Source organism: Prionailurus viverrinus, chromosome A3 (assembly GCF_022837055.1).
Source record: "Prionailurus viverrinus isolate Anna chromosome A3, UM_Priviv_1.0, whole genome shotgun sequence".
NCBI classification, from domain to species: domain Eukaryota; kingdom Metazoa; phylum Chordata; class Mammalia; order Carnivora; family Felidae; genus Prionailurus; species Prionailurus viverrinus.
The window spans coordinates 82,608,265-82,630,644 of NC_062563.1; the positions used below are offsets into that span (position 1 = coordinate 82,608,265).

At 45.4% G+C, this 22,380-nt stretch overlaps 1 protein-coding gene and 1 long non-coding RNA gene across 2 annotated transcripts; one reads left to right on the forward strand and one right to left on the reverse strand.

Moving 5' to 3' along the window:
* The first annotated feature begins 8,386 nt into the window (after positions 1–8,386).
* Positions 8,387–16,231, forward strand: LGALSL (galectin like). Its single transcript, XM_047854274.1, has 5 exons — positions 8,387–8,941; positions 9,747–9,818; positions 9,969–10,057; positions 10,698–10,875; positions 13,081–16,231. Exons 1-5 carry the CDS (start codon positions 8,906–8,908, stop codon positions 13,222–13,224), a joined length of 519 nt encoding a protein of 172 aa, XP_047710230.1. The 5' UTR covers positions 8,387–8,905; the 3' UTR covers positions 13,225–16,231.
* LOC125162823 (uncharacterized) lies at positions 10,719–22,148 on the reverse strand. Its single transcript, XR_007151189.1, has 3 exons — positions 22,002–22,148; positions 10,884–10,995; positions 10,719–10,807 (listed from the first exon to the last, which is right to left on the reverse strand). It is a non-coding gene; the product is annotated as an uncharacterized LOC125162823 (long non-coding RNA).
* Positions 22,149–22,380: the final 232 nt, after the last annotated feature.

A 22,380-nucleotide genomic window follows, 5' to 3' on the forward strand; every position in this document is an offset into this window, starting at 1 on the left:
GATCGTTCGCAGGCTGTGTAACAGGAGGGAAATGAGTGGACTCTGGCCTGGGGACCCTGGAGTCCTCAACAGCTCTGAGGTTGTATTCCATCTGCGAATTGTGGCTGTACCCAGATTCACTTCACTTCGTGAAGAAGAAAGAAAGGACCCCGCTCTCAAGGCCCTTACCCTCTGGTGTGGAAAGGCCACACCAAGGAATAAACAGGACAACCAAAGACGGAGGTAAATACCGTGGAGAAGACGAGGAGACCGTAAGGAGCCCTGGTAAGGGCCTAAATTAGGAAGGGCCTCTCATGGAAGGTGACATTTAAGAATTTCAGGATGAGAAGCCAGAAAAGTGTCTAGGGAAGCACATTCCCGGAAGACGAACAGCAAATGAAAAGACCCTGAGGAATAAGTGTACTTGGCTGGCGGGGGCGGAGGGGGGGGGGGGGGGGGGGGCGGGGCGGGCGGGGGGGTGGGGTGTGGATAACACCAGGAGGCCAGTTTGGGCTGAAGAGCAGCTGAGGGAGAATGTGGCCTCCAGGTGAAGTTGGGAACATGGGGCTTGATCCTATAGGCCTAAAAGTCACAGAAAGGAATTAGGGTTTCATTCTAAATACGATGAGACCCCAGCAGGTGATCTTAAGGAGTGTTGACGTCACACAATTTGTTTTCTAAAAGACCATGCTGACTAAACACAAGCTCAGCAGTGAAGAAGGAAGCTGAGTTACAATTTACTAAAAGATATGGCTTCTCCCAGGTTCCTGGGTGATGCTCTATTTTAGCATTGTGTCATTACTTCAAAGGGCTTTTAGGTGAACCTGCGGCTATTTTACGTGCCACTATGAAGGCACTGAGAACGAACAATACTGTAGGTTAAAACCATCACCAGACCTGAAAAAACACTCCTCCTGCCCACACTCAGAAATTGCATCCATCCTGTGTTCTCACCAAGCCCATTCCTTCTTATTTCTATATATAGCATATCACGTGGCATTGGCTCATCTGTATCAATCATCTAGAGCCAACCCTTGGTTGTAACATCTCTAGGATAATTGTTAGCTATATCACCTTGGCTTGAAATGGGATGATAATCATTTTTTGGCCTGTCCTAGCTATGGCATCAGTTTGTCAACGGTGACTAAAAGAGAAAAGGAGGAGCACTGGCCTCCTGAAAGATGGGGACTTCTGCCTTCCAAAGAACTGAATGTAAACAGGATATGTTGGTTTGTCCTTAATTTTCTTTCAGACTAAGAAGCTACTTATTCAAGCCAGGTGGAGGAAGAACTGGGCCAGGAGAGCCCAGGGCTAACAGAAGGAGTAGGGAGGGGTCTGCAAGGCCAGGAAGGAAGTAGACCAACCTGCCCAGGGGAGAAGCTGGGATTACCAGGGAAATGAGCTACTTTGCATCATTAAGTGCCCATGCAACCCATGTGTGAGGTGGGCAGAACTGGCCAGGAATCCAGTTGTGGGAGGGCAGATTCCAGATCAGTGTTAAGGGGAACATCTGTTACCAGAGAAAGCTTCAGAGGATATAAATTTAATACTTGTGTCTCTGCCTCACTCATTAAAACACCACACACACACACACACACACACACACACACACACACAATTTTTTAAAGCATGCGTTTCCTCTCTTCTCCTGATGGAGTTTTCCCTGGCATTAAATGGATGGGATCAAAAACAAGCACGGGCAGCTACTTTGTTTTCTCTCTCCAAGTAACTTGTGTTTATTCTTGGTAATTAAAATGAGGATTGGCTTTTCAGAAAAGCTGAAGATCTTCCTTACGCCCCCATTCAACCCAGCCTTGACACACACGCGCAGGCTCGCCAGGCATCTTGAAAATCCGTGCCCAGCCCAAGCCCTCCTGAATTCAGAGAGTTCCGACTAGTTCTTATGTATTGGAGCAACACTGAGCCAACGCCGGCCAAGGTTGTGAATGAAGGAAATGTGAGTTTCATCAGTGTAGACTGCCAACTTGAACTTCTTCTGCAATTTAAAGCATTTCTTCAACTCTTCATTTAATCTTTCTCTGTGGGATAAATTAATCATTTGAACAATTCAGGCCTAAAATAAACGCGTAGCAGATCATCTAAATTTAGATAGAAAATGTGTTATCTGATTGGAAGTGGAACGTAACCAGCCTCTGGATCCAAAGGATTTCATTTTTATTTTCTGGGCTATGCTGCCATATTGGCAAGGAGCTCTTAGACCCATTCTGAACCTTCTCAGATGGAAGAGGCAGGGTGCAGGGGAGGAATCTGCAATCTGAGGAGACTAGAGATACCCCCAAGAAACTCGTATGAAGAGAGGGGCAAGTATTTTAAATGCAAGCATGTGTATGGTTGCTTTATTTTTTTTTTTTTAAGAAAGTAAAAAATGACCATACTGACAACAAAGACAGAGCCCGGCTCCATAAAGAATAATAAATAAATAATAAATGAATGAATAAATACATGAAGTCTGTTTTCTCTGCATCTCTTTGGTTGGTCAAATCTGGATGCCGAGTTTAAATTTCCGGGTCTGTCCCGGCTGGCAGTCCGCGTTCAGAAGCTACGCTGTGTTCATCCCTACTCGGTGTAGTTCGCCCTTTAAGAAACCCAGAAGTCTGTGTCACCCAAACACATTTCTCTACAAACCAAAAGACTCCCTGGCAGCATGCGGCCAGAGTTTCCCTGCCCACTAGCTGGGATTTCCAAATGACCGCTACATCTGAATGTTGGTCTCCTCCCAGCTGGCCAAGCCGTGCAAGTTTCCATGAAACTACAAAACTAAGACACCCTTTATGCCACTCGACAACAAGAAAGTAAAATCACAGAGGCAATAAAAAGGAGGACAATAAACCAGCAAATGAAAACGGAAACATCCAGCATAATGACAGGGGTGAAATTCGGCCTGGGGTGCCGTCACACAGGCCTGTCACATTCCTTGTTGGAAGAAGGCTGGCCGAAGACCAGATCTACCTCTTGGGATTGCCGAAAGATGAGGCTGGGGAGAAGGCGCAGAAGCGCATCCTCAGCTCTCAGGATACGCCCAATGCCATGCTGGAAAGAATCTTAAAATATCTTTCATTCATGCTTCTGGCTCCAAACGCCGAAAGCAGTGTTCTTTATGTTTTCCTCGGCAGAATACGTTCACTGCTCCGTCAGCTCTCTTTACCCCTCCCAGGAGTGAGCTCTCTCTCGGGACAGGGTACACCCCAGCAAGTCTCAGACACGCTAAAGGGCCCACGGTGACATCCCCAGGGTAGGAAACAGCAAGGACTTCTGAAGCCCTGAACTCCTCCGGGGAATGGGTTCATTATTATCTCCTTCAGCGTGGACGGTTTCTGAAATCAATCCTTCTTGTGCTAAAGTAATTAAAACACAGGCAGGAGGCTGACTCTAGTTTCCTCATAAATAAACCGAAAATAATGAAAGGTTAGGAACTGGCATTGACTGCCAAGCTTTATGTCTGTCCCCTAATTACTTTCGTACATCACAGATTCGTGCGTGTCTGAAATCATTATTTGATAACGGTGACCATAGTTCCTAAAATAATTAAGAACTGTAATCATGTATTGAAATATAGAAAAATAGCTTGATAAATGTTTGCCCTCCTACCTGACTAGGTAAACAAACGAACGCTGACTTTGTATGTTTTGCTGCTTACATGAATATTTCTCTTGAGCAGAGACTGGCCTGACAAAAACAATTATGGGGAGTTGAAAGGCTGAAAGGCCTATAAAACCGAGCAGTGTTTTCCTCCTCAAAATGGGCTGCAACCATCTTGGGGGGTCTGGGGTGGGGAGGGCATCGAGCCACAGTATAAAATAAGGTAAACGTTGGGATGCTTCAATTTCACTGTATTTAAGGGGAGAGAGAGCACATTGGGTTTATCAAAAATAAACATGGCAATATTATAAAGCAGAGTGTAAAATTCTCAATATCACAAAGGCATTCTGAGCTGGGGGCTGTATGTACACGGGGCTTCACAGGCCCTCCTTCATGTCAGGCATTCTTCACGGGACCCTTTGTGAAGTGCTCTTGCAGTGTCAGGAAGAAACGACTGGCAGAATACAAAGCCAGGTGTTTCTGGTGTGCCAAGTTTCTTTTTTTTTTTTAATTCTTTTTTTTAACGTTTATTTATTTTTGAGACAGAGAGAGACAGAGCATGAACGGGGGAGGGGCAGAGAGAGAGGGAGACACAGAATCGGAAGCAGGCTCCAGGCTCTGAGCCATCAGCCCAGAGCCCGACGCCGGGCTCGAACTCACGGACCGCGAGATTGTGACCTGAGCCGAAGTCGGACGCTTAACCAACTGAGCCACCCAGGCGCCCCTGGTGTGCAAAGTTTCTACTCGAGATTAGATTGGAGAAATCTCATTTCTTGTATAAAAATATGAATGATAGGAATCTTAAAGCACATTGCAGACAACCGGTCTTGAGTTGGGGGTAATTTTGCACTCCCCACTGCCACCCCGTCGGGCACAGCTGTCAATGTCTGAGGACATCTTTGGTTATCACAACTTGGAGTAGGGGAGCGTTACTACTGGCATCTAGTGCTCAATGTCCTCTAACGCACAGGACAGCCCCCCACAGTTTGCCACAGTTTCCCAGCCCAAAATGTCAACAGTGCTGAGGTCAGGAAACCCTGCTCTAGCCAAAGTGTATACATACACACAGACAGAAAACTAGTGGCCTGAAGGTCAAAGTCAGGCCTTGGGGATCAGGGCCCTCAGAAGGCCTATGAAGGCAGTCACAGTGCAAGGCAAGGAGACACATGTCTATCTGCACCAGGCAAGAGACAAAACGCAGCCACGGGGGACAGGGGTTCAGCTAGTTGCCAGACCAGGGAGATTTAGACTTCAGGCCATAGATGGAACGGCAATGTGGTGTTTGAAGATGTGCTTTTGTGGGACTGTGAAAGTTGCTGTACGCATCTGATCAGAAATGTGCTGTCTCCTCCAGAAAACCGCCTTAATCCTCCAAATGGGAGAGAGCCGCCCCCCTCAGTGCTCAGGCTATGGGTCCGAGGTCCTTATTACCTTACCAACCACTACCTTCTGCCAGTGGTCCTCAGAGAGAGCTGTAAGCCCCTCGAAGACAAGACTCGTGCCTTTTCAAATATTTCCTTGTGGTCCATGGGATCATAGAACAAAGCAATCCCCGTGAAATGGTTGTTGAATTTACATCAATGTTGTAGTGTCCCCCCAATATTAGAAACGCTGCATGCACACGTGTGAATAAAACACGTTACGTGGGAAGAGAAAAAGGAAGTGATCTACTGTTTTCATCTGGAAAAATCCTTCAGCAAACTCTACCTTCAAAGACCTGTTTATACTTCTTTTTTGATGCTAACCATCTGCCTGACTGCCTTCCCCCTTTCTTGAGCCTTTTTAGCAGTTTCCAGTAGTAATGCGGTTCATCTTGAAATTTCACTGCTGCATCTCATAAAAGGGTCACAATCTTGGTTAATGTTATTTTAGACGTAAATGCCTGAGATCAAAGCACAGGGCAGTTTGCCTATCCTTCACTACACAACTAAAAATAAAAATTAATTAGGCTCTATAATTTGTTAATTTGCTAACGACTCTTCCCTGTAAAAAGCAGTTTGACTCTGCTCAGCTTCAGTTGTAACAAAAATTTGATTTAGGCTTTCTCCTTCCTCTTCATATTCAAAATGAGTCACTCTATAGACTGAGAAGAAATCAAGCATTTTGGGGATAAAAAGTAGTTTGGGAATAAAAGGCAATTTTGGAATAAAAGGCAATTTTCCATGTTAAAGTATTCTGGGAAGCTTCAGTACCTTCCTATTGTTCCCATTCCCAAGATGTAAGAAACTCATCCCAAGCAATCCAAATATCTTCAACTCCACTTACAAAACAAATCAAAGGACTATTCTTCACCTTATAAAGGTGAAGATTCAACCCAAGATTGCTTGCATTCAGCAGCACTTACTCTCAAAGCCATTCAAATTCAGATGATGTTTACACATCTTTTCAGGAATCAGAAGAACTTCCTAAGAGCTAAGAAGGAGTGACAAAAGAGCCCAACCCCTTAATTTTGCAGGTGAAGAAACAGGCTCAGAAGGCAATATGAACTCTCTCAGCTACATAATGATAACAGCTAGGACTTATATCAAAGGCCCACAGCTTCTCACATCTTTATCACTTCCACCGTGTCTAAGCCGTGTAGCGGGCCTGGTACAGAAGTCTTACTTCTACCCTCCCTCCTGTGCCCTCCCCTCCCCACAAAGATCACTCCACACAGCAGCCAGAGGGACGTATCTACAACAGAGGGAAAACTAGGTCACCCTCTTGCTCAGAAACTTCCGATGTCTTCCCACCTCCCTTAGGTGAAAGCTAATCCTCACGTGGCCTACGCAGCCTAATCTATTTGTCATTATTTGTCTCTTCTATCAAAGCACCCAACACTTTCTTCACTGGATCCTGACCCTTACAGTTCCATCCACCAGAAGCCCCTTCTTCTAGACTGCCAAATGATTCCCTCCCTCCTTTCCTTTCTTCGGGGGTCTTCCCAAACATCCCTTTACCAGAGGTGGCTTCTCTGACCACCCCTATGTAAATAACACCATTCCACCTCCTCTCTCTCTTTCTCTCTCTCCCTCTCTCCCACCTTGCTTTCTTTCCTATTTTTTCTAACACTTTTACTACCTGACACATTACATATTTATTTATTCATTGACTGCCTTTCCCCACTAGAAGATAAAAAAAAAAAAAATCCCTGCTGAATCCCCAGACAGTATTTTTTTTATAAAAAATTTTCTTAATGTTTATCTATTACTGAGAGACAGAGAGACACAGAGCATGAGCAGGGGAGGGACGGAGAGATGGAGAGACACAGAATCCGAAGCAGGCTCCAGGCTGTCAGCACAGAGCCCGACGCGGGGCTCGAACTCACAGACCGCAAGACCATGACTGAGCCAAAGTCAGATGCTCAACCAACTGAGCCACCCAGACGCCCCTAGACACTCAGTATTTTTGAAGTCTAAGTGCTACGATGTGCCAGGTACTATTCTAAGGAAGGTACAAGGACCAATTTACTCAGCCTTCCCAACAAGAACCAACTATTGTCATCACTGTCATCTCTGGTTCACGGATGAAAAAACTAAGGCACAGAGAAGCTTAGAAACTTGTCCAAGATCACCCAGCTAGTAAACGGTAAATCCAGAATCTGAACCCAGAGCACAGGCTCTTTAACCACCGAGATGTATTGTGTCATGCTTAACTAATGACGAAAAATGACTTCAGTGTTTTTTTTTCTCCACACCATACTCTCAGAAATTGGGATACATTTCAGTGTGCTTTCAAAATGTCAGCAGTTTCCTATAACTGCCTAATATTTTAAACAATCCCTAAGACTCATAAACAGGAGCAAAAATGTGAGCCACAGTTCTGATGCACTTGGGTGTCTAATTCAGAGCACACAAACCATAGGACTGTGACATACACATGTGTGCAGGCAACTCTCCACACTGGACTGGGATTACCATTATTAGCTCTGGTCCATAAAGGGAAAGCTAAGACATAAAAGCTGCAGTGATGTTCCAGGACACACAGCCAGGAACAGTGGCTGGAAGGGAGCCATTGAGGGCCCCTCTGGGACTGCAGCAGGCCACACATGCTCCCTGCTTATTAGTGTAAAACACCCTGGTGACTCACACAGTGGAATGCTTAAGCCAAGATGTCACCTAATAGAGGGTATGTTGATACAGCTTTATCTGAGAAGTTACATAATCATCCCAATGTGGAAATGCCAAAAGGGAATTTGTGCCTTGGAATAAAAGAGAGATGTACCCCTGGGAATGACTGACTCCACAAAGGATATAAGGAGTTTTCCAGTAAGAAACTTATTACCCTGGACAGAGCAGGTGACTTGTAAAAGACAGGTCGCAATGGGGGCTAAGGATTCACTATGGGCAGTTCCACTTGGTTAAGACTTAGCCAGACCCCTGCCCTAGACAGCCTCCAGTGTCCCCCAGACCGGCCCCCTCCCACAGGGGAGAAAGAGGCCTATTCTGTTATCTAGCCTCCTGGGATATAAAAGTCCTTACTTTGAGTCCTTTCTGCCTCTTGCTTGTGGGTCAAATATTTATTTATTCAAGTCTAGAGACTTCATTATCTTTCTATCCTAGAGGGCCGAATGAATCTCCCCCTCCACTCTGAAGGAATTTTCTGAAAGAAATTACTCTCTGAAAAAAATCTCGAGCTCTGGGATACCGCTCCCACCCTCCAGTCTTCCCTTGACCTCTGCCTCCGTCGTTCCACCTGCCCCAGGACGTGACAGAAGGAAGGAGGTTGGCTGGAAGGGAGGGGCGAAAGTGTCACAAGCACCTGTCACCTGGCTGGCCCTGGTCCCCACCTCCCCAGCCCCCAGAACCTCCGCCCTCCCTCCCGCACGCCCCGACTGCGACTAGCCCGTCCCTCCCGCCCCAGCCTCCCGCCACCTTCCAATGGCCAAGGGGCAGGGCAAGCTGAGCAAGCCGCGGCAGCCCAGCTGGGTCCCCGCCCTGTTCCCGGTTCCCGAGCCGGGCCCCTGCGACCTTTAAATGCCGCCCAGGGCCAGCGCGACGCGGCCTTCGCCACCCTTCTTCCTCGGGCGGCGACAGCAGCACCCCGAGGAAGAAAGCAGCCCCGACCGCGCAGCGGCGGTCCGGCAGCAGCGGCCACCTCCGACCTCCCGGCCGGAGCCGCCTCCCGCTCCCCTCCCCCTCCTCCCCGGCCCAGCCTGCCTGGTCGGCGCCTGGCCCCAGGCGTGCGCGCACGCGTGCCCGCCTGTGTGCGCGCGCCCGAGCCAGCCTCGGACCCGCGCCCCCGCCCGGCGCAGGACCGCCCCGGGATCCCCGCCCGCGCGCCGCGTCCCACGTCCCCCGCCGCCGCCGGGCCGCCAGCCCTGCACCCCGGCGCGCAGTGCAAGAAGATGGCGGGATCCGTGGCCGACAGCGATGCCGCGGTGGTGAGTGCGGAGGGGTGCACGCGAGGCGCCCCCTTCCCGCGGCCCCGCACACCGCCGCCTGCCCAGCCTGGCTGCGGCGGAGAGGTGGTGAGGCCCAGCCCGGCGCCCCCCGCGTGGGAAGGCGCCGGGTACCTGTTAGCGAGCGCCGGCTGTGAGAGGCAGGCCTGGGGGGCAGGCGGGGCGCCCCGGGTGCAGCCGAGGGAGCGTGCGTGGGGGCGGACGGCGGCATGGGGGTGACCGACTGCCCCCTCGATGCCGTGCAGCCGGCGGCCAGGTGTGTGCACGTTGCACGTGTGAGTGTGCGCGTGTGTGAGTGTGTCTGGGGCGCGCGCCCCGCCGCCGCCTCCGACGTCCCGGGGATTCCCCCTTGGAAATGGGTCTGGCCCGGGGGCTCCCGAGAGAAGTTGAGCGCGGCCCTGCACTCCAGCCACGTCCTTCGGGACAGGCCTGGGCGACAGCGGGTCCAGAGGCGTTTGCATTTAAAGAGGGGCCTGTCCTCCACCGACGCGGGGCTCTGGCTCCCCGGTGTGCCTCGACCTGGATTTTGATCCAGATCTGAAGGTCTGGGGATCTTCAGAAGCTTAGCTACCAGGTGGAAAGGACGGGTTTTGTTCCGGGGCTTTCTGCGGTTATTCAATGGGCTGTGAGGTGGCAGCATCTGCAGACGCTGCCTGTGTCCTGCCAAGGCTGCTGGATTCAGCCAGATCCCTGTAGGTTCTTTCCCACCCCTTCCCCTTCCCCTCTCCCGCCCCCACCCCCAAAACTAGAGCCTTTGGAAAGCCAATCTGTGTGCTTCTATTTTTAGAAACTAGATGATGGGCATTTAAACAACTCTTTGGGCTCTCCAGTTCAAGCCGACGTGTACTTCCCACGACTGGTAAGTGATTTAGTTCTGTGCTCTGTGTCTCCGCCTGTACCCATTTTCTTTCTAACTGCATTTTCTAATGAGTCAGGTCCCCAGGATCTGAGGGCTTGGCTCTTCCCCTACAGGCTGTAAACTTCCTGCTTCTCCTGTCATCCTTTGCAGATAGTTCCATTTTGTGGGCACATTAAAGGTGGCATGAGACCAGGCAAGAAGGTGTTGGTGATGGGCATCGTAGACCTCAACCCAGAGAGGTAAGACAGAGAGTCCTTGTCACGGGAAGGCTTATCAGGGAGTTACAAGGCGGCGCCCACTCTTGTTGTGGTTTATTGTCCCTCCTCCTCTCCCTGTGGCCAGTGTTGCTAGTTAGAAGCGCCAAGAAAGTACCATGTTCCCATGAAAAGAATGTGTATGAATCCTAGCCATCATTTGTCCAGACAGCTATTTATATCAGAGATTATAAATATAGGCCCACATCATTTTCTCTTTGACCCTTAGGGAGGCCAAAGGATTTTTTTCTAAGGGTTTTTAAACATGGTGCTTAGAGCAAGATCTGTCAATGTAAATGGCAGGCAGACTTTACAAGCTATTATTCCCCTGGTCAATTTCTGGGGCTGCTTCTGAGAATTCTGAAATGGATTAAGGTACAAATGTGTGGGTGGTTTGAAGTATCTGACATCCCTAATATCAGTCCTTTTGCAAAGCCTCCTTTAGGTATCAAAACGCCTGGCTTGATTGTAATCCTCCTTCTCCATACGTAGCCCAATTCCCTGTGTAAAAAGTGGCCCATTAAAAGCAAACACACCCTGAGAAGAAGGAGCAAGTATGGGGGCCTGGGTCATTGGCAAGTGTTGTCATGGCCAACCCTGATTAACGAGGTAATTTTCTGTTCAGCTTTGCCATCAGCTTGACCTGTGGTGACTCTGAAGACCCTCCCGCCGATGTGGCAATTGAACTCAAAGCTGTATTCACAGACCGGCAGCTACTCAGAAATTCTTGTATATCTGGGGAAAGAGGTGAAGAACAGTCAGCAATCCCTTACTTTCCATTCATCCCAGACCAGCCATTCAGGGTGAGTACCTCGAGTGCCTCAATTCTAACTGCTGGCAGGGTGATGATGCTGTTCTCCGGCAGTGTATGCCAAGAATGCTTTAAGCAGCCAGAATTTTTGCATGTCCAGGAAATTTGTCACCTGACGGCAAAAAAAAGAAAAAAAGATCAAAAGAGCTCTGTTTGCTGATAGGAATTAATACCATACTAGCTCTTGGCTCTATTTAGCTAGTACATTTAGTAAATAAACCCATGTCTGGATTGCTAAGAATAAATACTTTTCTATGTAGTACTCAACCTAGTACTGGGAACGTAATCTATACTGGCCCCGAAACACCTGATTAATAAATAATAATAAGTGCTAGAATTTTCCTCAACCTGTAAGGAGCAGTAAGCCTTATTGGTTGTGACCTTTTAAAGAATATAGTGATGATCTTTTCATTGTTTCTTGTTGCTTTTGCCTGTACGGCCTGGTCCTGTTTCTGCCTCTGGGTTAAGTAGCCTCAGTGTGTTTTATTGCCACAGGCTGTGTGGCTGACAGACTCCTTCTCTTGGGCCTAGATGAGTATAAATTGGCTCTCCACTATCTCGTGGGCAGGAAGCACAGCCCAAACTTCCCATCCAACCAAGCAATATGAGTAGCACCTTCCTCTATGAAGGCCAATGCCAAGAGATACAAGTAGTGTGGGTACTGTGTTAGGAAAGGATTTACTGAACTATCAGTCCTGGTAATGAAGTTGTCTGCATTACACCTTGTTAATATACATCACAATAATGACAACTCAGTTAAAAGCTCCCTGTTGCATATAAGCCTACTAAAAGCACAGCTATCCTTAACCTGTTGCTCTTCATCTAGAAATTTACAAGGGCCTTATAAAGAAGTAGTGGGAGGAATAAGAATCCACGACGTCTACATCAGTGATAGAATCGAGATTGTTCTCATCGTAGCCTGGGGAAGGCAACCCTGTCCATGTCCCGTGCCCTCCCCCTTCTCTAGAATGGTAATGACCCCTTAGACTCCTCTTGACTGTGACAGGTTTTTTTTCTTCCTTTTTTTTGTTTTTTTTTTGACTGTGACACTTTCTCAATGATGAATCTTAATGCGTAGCTCATGAGTATGAGTAACCAGAGCTTCTGACGGCCAAGAATATAATGCTCCCCAACAACCAAATTGAAATGAAATCAGCCCTTCTTGGTGATACAGTTTTAGTAATAATATGTATTAAATGTGACTAATATCACATATAAAGTCTCTTCTTGCATGGGAGCCACCAGTGCTTTTAATGAATACGTAGTACAGAACCAATGATTAAAATGTATGGTGAATTACTTGAGGAAAAGAGGAAGAAAAAGCTTTTGCCGTATGGAATCAGCATTTCTGTTTAGCTTAACAAAGCCTTGTTAATTACACATGGTCCAGGGTTAATTACCTCCTCTCTGCTGTAGTGTTTACCATGTTTGAGTGTCTAGACTGTTATTACATGCTACTAAGGGGGTACCGGTTCTGCTTTGTTAGGGTCTTCTCTGAGGGTATGACAGAATTGTACAGGGGATGGAGGCACCTAGGTGGCTTCATCAGTTAAGCATCCGACTTCAGCTCCGGTCATGATCGCACACTTCATGAGTTTGAACCCCTCATTGAGCTCTCTGCTGTCAATGAAGAGCCTGCTTCAGATCCTCTGTCTCCCTCTCTCTCTGCCCCTCCCTCTCTTGCTCACGCTGTCTCAAAAATAAATATTTTTTTTTAAAAAGAAAAAAATTGTTCAGGGGATGACAGTGGAGACATTATGTTTCATATAAATAAATATATGCTACTTTATGTCCCTTTCTGGAGTACGAGGAGAAGGGAGAAATTAAAGCATGAATAAATCTTTAAAGGATATTGAATAGTATAGAGCAATGGTTCACAAAGTGTGTTCCTCATTCCAGCCATGCCCGCATCGTGTTGGAACTTGATGGAAATGCAGATTCTTAGATCTTACCCTTGACCTACTAAATGGATAATTTGGGGGGTGGAGCCCAGCAATCTGTGTCGTAACAAGCCTTCTGTATGAGTCTAGTACACCCCGATGCTTGAGAACCACTGAAGATGGTGCCTTTCTCTAAAATGAAGTATTATTTATTTGTTTTCCCCAGCAGGGTTCAGTGAAATTGTGAATTGAGATAGATGATGATTAAAAAAAAAAAAGAGAGAGAGAGAGATAGATGATGATTTTGTTTCTTCCAGGTGGAAATTCTTTGTGAGCACCCACGTTTCAGAGTGTTTGTGGACGGACACCAACTTTTTGATTTTTACCACCGCATTCAAACGTTATCTGCAATCGACACCATAAAGATAAACGGGGACCTCCAGATCACTAAGCTTGGCTGACACTGTTGAAACCACCTCCGTTTCAAATAGGATCAGGTGCCACGACTATCTGACTGTCGGTCTGGAAGAAGTGTCCTAGCAAGATCTGGAGACTTAAAAAGAAAACAAAAACAAAAAAGCAAGCTTCCCTGTCTCTTCTTTCCGTGCAGTTTAGACCCAAAATGACAACTTCAGACTGTGGTTTGCCCTTAGGAAGCCGTCAGAACAAAGACACCGAGCCATTATTTCCAGAACCAAGTAATACATTTATGCTGGATTTTATTCAGACTAAACGGACATGGATTTGTGATAATTTGTGATTTGGTAGCAAGTTATTCATCTTTTCAAAACAAGGTGATACTTAGAAACAAAAGTGCTAAAGACCTAAAACAACACCACCACCAACAAAGACGGTACACCGAAATCAACTCATTTCTGCACTGAAGTGGGATCGTGTAGCACAACCAACATTTTAGTCAGGGTATTTACATAGAATGTAGGTTGTTCGAGGTTTGGTTGGTTTTTTTTTTTGGTTTTTTTCTTCTTTTTTTTTTTGTTTGTTTGTTTTTGCACAACATAATTGTTAATTCAGATTTTGAAAGCTTTCTCGGAGTTATTTATTTATACTCAGTGTATGTATTAGGGAATGATTAATGTCTCAAAAACAAGTTATGAACTTTTGAATGTACAAATATCTTAGGTCCAAAGGGGAAAACTACATATTACAATCATGAAAGAATTGTATCTTCCATACCCCTAAACTTAGGATCTCTTGATATAAATTGCTGTAAGTGCTTTTGGGAAAACTTGGCAACATTTCGATAAAACTGCTTTTCAAGTAATCGACGATTACATGAATTCTACTTACATGACTTTTTCTCCTTACTGTGAATTAGCACAGTATTGGCTTCCTTAAGACTAATTAACTACTTTTTCCCAGGTCTTTATAACAGCTCATTAAGTTGTTATTAAACTGATTGAAAACATATAACAGATGATTGCATAGACAATTTTGAAAATAACTGTTATATAAACTTTTAAAAGTATACTATGAAAATGATTCTGGAATGCAATGTAAAGCAGAAGCAAGTGGCCCCAAATAACTTACTTGGAAGTAATTTATATCGACTTAAGCTGTTAGCTCATTGTATTACTTTTATCACGTGACCCTCGCCAATGTCCCTAAGCAATGCCTTTGGAGCTTCAGAGGAGAGGATGCTTCCCGCTGTGTTGGCTGTGCTGAGACATTAGGATAAGAGGGGATCCGGATTAGGAAATGATCCAGTTAGTTTATCTGGAAGGTTAACTCCCAGAACTCCAGGTCTCTTGAGCCCAGCCAATAGTATGAATGCTTCCACTTAAGCTGGAAGAGTTTCCGTGCACTTGTGGAACTGATCCATCCGACAGCAGAGCGTCATCAGGAGGAGCCTGCAGTACTGTAAATGTCACCACGCGGCAAGGGATGGTCGGAGTCCTGGGCACTGGACGTCACAAAGTGCATTGGCCCTGGAGAGAAGGACCCCTGGCATTGCTTTGGTCAGGTAGTGGGGAGGACTGAGGGATGCTGGGGTGGGGGTGTATTTATATATAATTTAGGTTTTGTTTGTACAGCATACTGCATCATGTTATGACACGTCCTTGCCCTGCTTTGCTTTGGAGTTTTTTTTACACAACATGCAGAGACACGGAAGTGGCCACGTCATTTTCACGTGTCGAGAATGTAGACAGTGTTTCAGTACCAAAGTCTTAAGAAAAAGCAACCTAAAATTGTGAATTTTTTATAGGTGATGTATTTGGGTTCTTCTCAACTTTGAAACCGTTTAGCACAGTTCCACTGTGTTATAGAAGAAGATACTTTATCCAACGAGACTGGCTGAGCATTGAAAAGCTTTATGTACCAGCTGACTTAATCAGCCATATTCAGCCAAGAGGGCTGTTCTGTGGCTCCAGGTATTTTCAAGCCTGTGATTAACTTCTCGTGGCTTCTCAAGCCACTAGATTTTGAGGAGTGTTTGTACAGGCATTTAGAGGGCACCCTGAACTATATTTGTAGGGGTTTTGGTGGAAGACCCCCACGGGAGGTTTCCTTTGAGTGACTGTCCATCCCCACGCACTGCATAATTCAGCAGAAACCAGAGGAGCTGGGTGTGTTGATTGGAAATGACACTGTTCTCTCTACCTATCGGCTAACTGCTTATCGGCCAAGCCCTTACGCAGCTTAGTGTGAAGATACACTGTTAACCCTTCCTTTCTCTGGGAGGCCAGTGGGAACCTCTTGGTTAAGCCTGTTGGAATTAATCTCAATGATGTGATGGTTTGATTCAGGTATAACGAAATTAGCAGGGGGGCTGTGTTAATCATTAGCTGGAAACTGGAAACCGTGTTCTTGCCTCTCGTTGGCATGTGAGGTATAAGGTGGGAATTCAGGGTGGAAAGTGCAATTTAAAGCTTCACAGGAGAGCATTTGGGTGTGTAAGGAGTTATTTCTGACCAGAGCCTAATTTTGCAATATGACCAAAACCAAGGAATATAAATAACAGTCAGGCTCTGGGGGAACGAAAGGCAGGCTTTAGACAATCTGTCCATTTCTGCATCAAAATTGAATTGAATGTGTATATCTACTTAAAAATTAATAGAAGTGACTTCTGCTTTTTGGGCTGTCCCAGAATTGTCTGAAAAATACTATTTTTTTAAAATTTGAAACCCCGTTTCGAATCTTGCCAACCTCAGTTCAAAACCCCTAAGAGATCACTCTTGGAATTGATGGTGACTTGTTAAAATGGCAAATCCTTTCATTTGTACTAAAAAATATATATATCCAAAAAGAGGGAGGGAGCCCTGTGGCCTTGAGAGAAACAGCCTTGGCATTTTCCGGCATTAATGTAGAAATAATGTTCTTATGATCACATATTTTCAAGGAAACACTTTCTTATTTACTGCGTGGTGTAAAATGTTGCTAAATGTGTTCTTACATTATTATGTCACTGCTGAAAGTTATTTGCACTATAATAAAGGAATTTTCTACAAAGCGGTTTCTGGTTTGTAACATGCTAAATTTGGCACCAGATATGATGTACTTAAGTATAAACCAAACGGTATTAACAGTGTTCCCTCACTTTAATATATGCTCCAAGACCACTTGTTCACATGTTTCCCACTTTGATAAACTGATCAAGGGAAGGAAAGTGCCTCGGAGACCTAATGAGTTTATGTTGTGTGTACAATGGGTTTTCTTTTTAAGTATAATTTATATACAGTAAATTCACTTTGATGTACTTTCCACGGGTTCTAACTCATGCATAGATTCCTGTTAACCACCACCTCAACCAGGATACAGAATTGTTCCATCACCCCCCAAAATTCCCTTGTGCTATCCTTTTATAGTTAAATTTGTCCCTCACTCCTAACCCCTAATCAGGCAACCACTGTTCCATGTCCCCTCTCTATAGTTTTGCCTTTTCCTGAGTGTCCTAGAAAGAAAATCATGCAGTATGTAATCTTTTGAGGTCGGTTTTTTCCCATTTGCGTAATGCATTTGAGATTCATGTGGTGTGTTATCAATAGTTTTTATCGCTCAGTAGTGTTCTGTTGTATAGATGTACCAATTTCTTTATCCATCTACCTGTTAAGGATGCAGTGGGTTCTTAATAAATCATTACATATAATCTTTTTTTTTTTTTTTAATTTTTTTTTTTTCCAACGTTTATTTATTTTTGGGACAGAGAGAGACAGAGCATGAACGGGGGAGGGGCAGAGAGAGAGGGAGACACAGAATCGGAAACAGGCTCCAGGCTCCGAGCCATCAGCCCAGAGCCTGACGCGGGGCTCGAACTCACGGACCGCGAGATCATGACCTGGTTGAAGTTGGACGCTTAACCGACTGCGCCACCCAGGCGCCCCATTACATATAATCTTAGCACAGTATATATACAAAAGCAAGACTGAATATCCATGTCTTCTCTTTCCTGTGGTTTGAATGATTAGGAAGGAAACTTGATTCCTTGGCTATTCTGCCTACAAATAAAACTATAGCTTATAGAAGTTTGCCTAGCTTCAGTTCGGGAGGTGAGCAGAGATATTTACTCACATGCTGGTTCTAGGGTCCTACTTACGCCTTAAATGTTTTTATTAATCCCTTTTTTCCATTTTTGTTTTTCAAAGATGCAAAGTTATGAGGCATGATTCTGTCACAGCTTTTGCAGTTAAGTATAGGCAGGGAGGCACCTATATGCGCACCTGTTAAGGTGGGGACAGTTTGCTGACACTATTGGACAGAGATGGGGGAACTTCCGTGCCCCACAGCCTCGCTAGAAAGATCCCTTTTGAAATATGACATTATACTTGCTTTGTGACAGCATTGTGGATTAGATGGTGTGGAAGACAGCTATAATTGGAGCCTCCAAGTGCCTCAAACACTGAAGGTCTTCACTCATGCAACAGGTATTTATTGAGCTGTGCCAGTGGCTGTTCTAGGCACTCAGACAATACATCAGTGAGTAAAACTGACGAAGGTCTCTGGTGGGTTTAAACTTTAGTGTGCTTAAGAATCACCCAGAAAGCCCACTTAAAGGCGCAAGCCCAGCCTCATTCCGGGAGATTGTTTCAAAAGATCTGGAGTTGGTCCCAAGAGTTTGTATTTTTGGGAAACATCCTGGATCCCAAATTAAGGAGCTCTGCCTTGGTGAATTCCATACACATTCACCTAATCAAACTGTTGGATTCTATGGGGCTGTGATACTCTGATCTGTGCATATCTTCCTGTGAAAATTGCATTTCGACGCAGGGACATCCTTGCACTCCCCCAAAAAATCATGCAACTGTCATTACAGCTCTACAGCTGTGTGCCAACATCCCTGATTTAACCTCCTCCTCTTCTCACTCTATCCCTACCTCAAATATAAGACACTGAAGTAAAAGAAAGTGCCTTTCAACCAAGTTTTATAGAAATCTTCCTTATTTGGATTGACTTTGGACCTCAGGAGGACCTGACACCTGTTTTAAACAGTGGATGCTCTGAGAAAGATTGAGGTTGTGGGGGAAGCCTGCCTTCCTTATTGGTAACTATTTCAATCAGTTATTCATTGGAGAATTGTCAGGGTGGGACCCAATCGTTACTCTGAGACAAATAACACAGAGTGACATATAACTTGTAAAGAGGTCAGAGGGCAAGTAGTAATGGCCCAAATGAGCTGTTCCTGGCATTTTGGAAATGAATTTAGAGTCTTCCTTTCACAAGAAAACGCTGCAACACTGCGTGCATGCCTTGCTTACTAACCACCATGTTAATTTCACAATGATTCTTCCCTAAAAAAAAAAAAAAGTCTCCTGCACAAGGCCAAGAACTGCCTTGCAAGACAAACACTAAATAATTAATTAAAATAGGTGTATACAGATGCCAAAACAATACTCAACCAAGACAGAAGGGGAAGAAATAGCCACTGACGCTTTCTCTTGCTTTGATGTACCTTCCATCTCCCAGGGAAAGATGGTGACCAGGTGAGCAAAGTCTTACAGAAGTAAGGAGACATCGTTCTTTGAAAGAGCAACAGACTGTCCCTAAATAATAGGCCCTGGGAAGCAGCAAGCCAGCCATGAGCCTTGGGGACGATGTGAGGTTTGGGGGGCCTTCCAAGGTTTCATGAATAAGGATGATAGCAAATGTTTGCTAATGACCCCAGCAACTCCCTCTCTGTCAGTATGCTGTCATTAATTCTAAACCGAGAGATGAAAATAATCAAAGCTCACCTAAACAGCTGGTCTGGGAACAGGAGGGAGAAGCAGCGAGTCTGTGGTGAGAGGTGAGAATGGGGCACCCCTGCCTCAGGGATTCCTTGTGTAAGCTTAGGTAGGCACTTTATTTATTTGCTTTTTTTGAAAGAGGGGGAAAAATGTTTTAATTGTTGAAATACATTAGTAAATTGAGTAATCTGCATCGCAGCACTAAGTGCTAGACGCAGTTACCATCACATTAAGAACTTTCCAAATATCACACTAACCATCAGTCACCAGTTCAAGTGGGCACTTTATGCCTCCTGTGAGAAACGGAAATCATGACACTGTATCATCATTGTATCATCACGTTTGGAGAGCCAGAGGTAATAGCAGTTGGGGCAGGAGTAAAACATTTGTCACGATTGGTAAAGCCAGAGTGAAAATAATCATGATACCAACTCCTGTAGCAGTTCTCCACAACGTTGTAAAACAGTAAGAAAACCTCCAGTGTTTGAGGCTGTGTCTAATCCCTTGGGATATGCTTTTAATATTGTCTCATTGAAGTCTATTTTATTTAAAATCTAGCCAAAGTTAGCAGTGTGTTAGGCAATATTTAAAATGATGTTTGTAAAATACAATTAGAGATTTTTTATGCTGAATTATTACATTTGTTCCAATATGAGAAGCATGGGTTTCTCCTAATGCAGTAAAAATAATCTTTAGTCCAACATAAAATGATTTCTCATGTTACGTTAAAAAGTGAATAAGGAAGACATGCACAAAAAAGATAAGGAACTACTGAAAACAGTTCTTTTAATGAGAATCTTCATGGAGTAGTGTGGTCTGTTACTCTAAGATGCTAATTCACCATTCATTTATCCTACATTTTTAAAAAAATTTTTTTATGTTTATTTATTTTTGAGAGACAGGGAGAGACAGAGCGTGAGCAGGGGAGGGGCAGAGAGAGAGGGAGACACAGAATCTGAAGCAGGCTCCAGGCTCTGAGCTGTCAGCACACAGCCCGATGAGGGGCTTGAACCCACAAACCATGAGATCATGACCTGAGCCGCAGTCAGGCACTCGACCGACTGAGCCACCCAGGTGCCCCATCCTACATTTTTTTTTTAACTTTAGAGAGAGAGAGCACATGCACACAAGTGGGGAGGAGGGGCAGAGGGGGAGGGAGAGAGAGAGAGAGAGAGAGAGAGAGAGAGAGAGAGAGAGAGAGAGAATCCCAAGCAGGCTCCATGCTCAGCTTGGAGCCCCATGACCCTGGAATCATGACCTGAGCTGAAATCAAGAGTTGGATGCTCAGCCAACTGAGCCACCCTGGCACCCTTATCCTACATTTTTTAAATCTTTAAATAAACAAAAAAACCCACACATTATGGAGAAGTCCAGTGACTTTATCTGAGGAGGTTGGAAAGAGACCTGTTCTCATAAGACTCTGATTAAAATCCAATATTGGGGTTACCTCACAGTTTGGGGTAGAAGGCAACTAACCTTCATTCTCTTTGCTTTTGTAAGCAGTGTAAATTCCTGACTTGGGATTCCCCCTGGCAATCCTCAATAACTTTGAAATTACGTAAATGCTTTTTAAAAATTCAGCTTGCTCAATTGAAAGGGCAAATACTTTTATACAGTTCACGCTCTTAAAGCACATCTGTATAATTATTCATGCCCATAGTTCTTCTCTCTCGTAAGGGAATCACTTATAACTGGATGCTAATGTAGTGAAGCTGGGATTAAACGGAGCACTTTTATATGAAGGCTCCGTGTTGGACACCGTGGGTTATAAAAAGAGATAAAGGACATATGTCGTCTACCTGGAAGAGTTTATGATCTAACTGGAAAGACAGGTCATGGACATATAAAATACACATGAAGATACACGTCAACAAATAGAGCCAGTCTGAGTGGGCAGAACATTACATGCTCTAGGAGTTCCAGGGGACAGGGCTTGCTAGGGTGACCCAGGAGCGGCGTCTGGGTCCGGAAGACTTCAGCTGGGCTTCCAAGGCCCCGAGTGCCCTTTGCACCTCCGTGCTACACCAACCCCCGCCCCCGTACATACCAACTTTGGGTTTGAGCTGAGGGGCCAGTGTTATGTCTCCCAAAGTTCAGTGATGTAGTTGAAATTCTGGCCTCCCAAAGCAAGTTCAAGGAGGAATTTGCTATTTTTAAATTACAAAACACATGGGTCTCTGGTAGAGAGAAGACCTTCCTTTCAGAAGCCTCCAGCAAAGAAAGGGCTCCTTCCTAGAATATCTATGGAGAAATCATATCATAGATGCATTTCAAGTACTCAACTTCAGCCCCACCATTTGGCACCAAAATACAAAACAAAGCAAAAAGACAAAACCACCTTGTATAGAAAAGAACCATTAAATACTCCACCTGTCATCCACTGGAAGAGCAAAGGGCCTGAGAGTGGGGATGTGACTCAGATGTGCCTTCCGTGATTGAGCTTCCTGGGCCTCCCAGCTGAGCCCTCAAAGGTCCTCTAAGGTCCCTGGGCCCATGTCTAAAGATACCATTGATCTTTCCTGTGCCTCGCTCCTAACCACCAACCAGATTCTCCTTCTGGTGCTCCACCAGAGGAACAAAGACCTTCTCCATCACTGAACGAAGAACTGCATTGTTGAATTTACTGAGAACTAGCCTCCAAAGTGACCCCTTCTTAAGGGATTTTTTTCAAGGGAAATTTTGTCCCCAAGCTTTCCATGCTGACTTTTGTACCTAACGACATGTGACAGATTTCCACCGTTTAGCCCAAGTAAACAGTTTTCTTGTTTATACATGATAGCCAGCTTCTTGATAGCAGAATCCATTTTCTGAGCTCTGGTTCTAGACAGGGATGTCTAATAAACTTTCTGGGGCGTTGGAGAGATTCTGCAATCTGCATTGTCCAATACAGTAGCCACCAGCCACACATGGCTGTTCAGCACTTAAAATGTGGCTAGTGCCTACCATACTGGACAGCGCACGTCTAGAACATCAGACTGTGCTGAGCTTATGCTCGGTCTAGACCCTCAGGGAATTTTGTAGGCGGCAGAACTTCCTGTTTGAACCTAAGCCGCACTCACCCGCAAATTCAGGAACGTCTAGGCACTTTCTGAAGGCATATTCATATGACAGACCAACGTGCCTCTGGGGAAGAACACACTGCAGAGGAAGAGAGAGTCCACAAGGCAGTTTGTTCCAGGAAGGCAGGCAAGCTTCCGGAGAAAGTGATAACTTTGCAGTCACTTCTGTGTTGTCCCTCACGCTGTCCCAGGCCCAAGTCAGTGGAGCTATACTTGAATCCTAGAACAAGGGGCTGCAATAAACACCCTGCTTCCGTGTGAACCCCACCCCTCAGAGAGCTGAAGGGTGAGGTAGCGGCAGCACGGACGACATGCAGTCGTGTACCCACCGACGTTTCCCACGCACCTCGTGCGTTCCAGGCATGGTGCTAGATGCTGG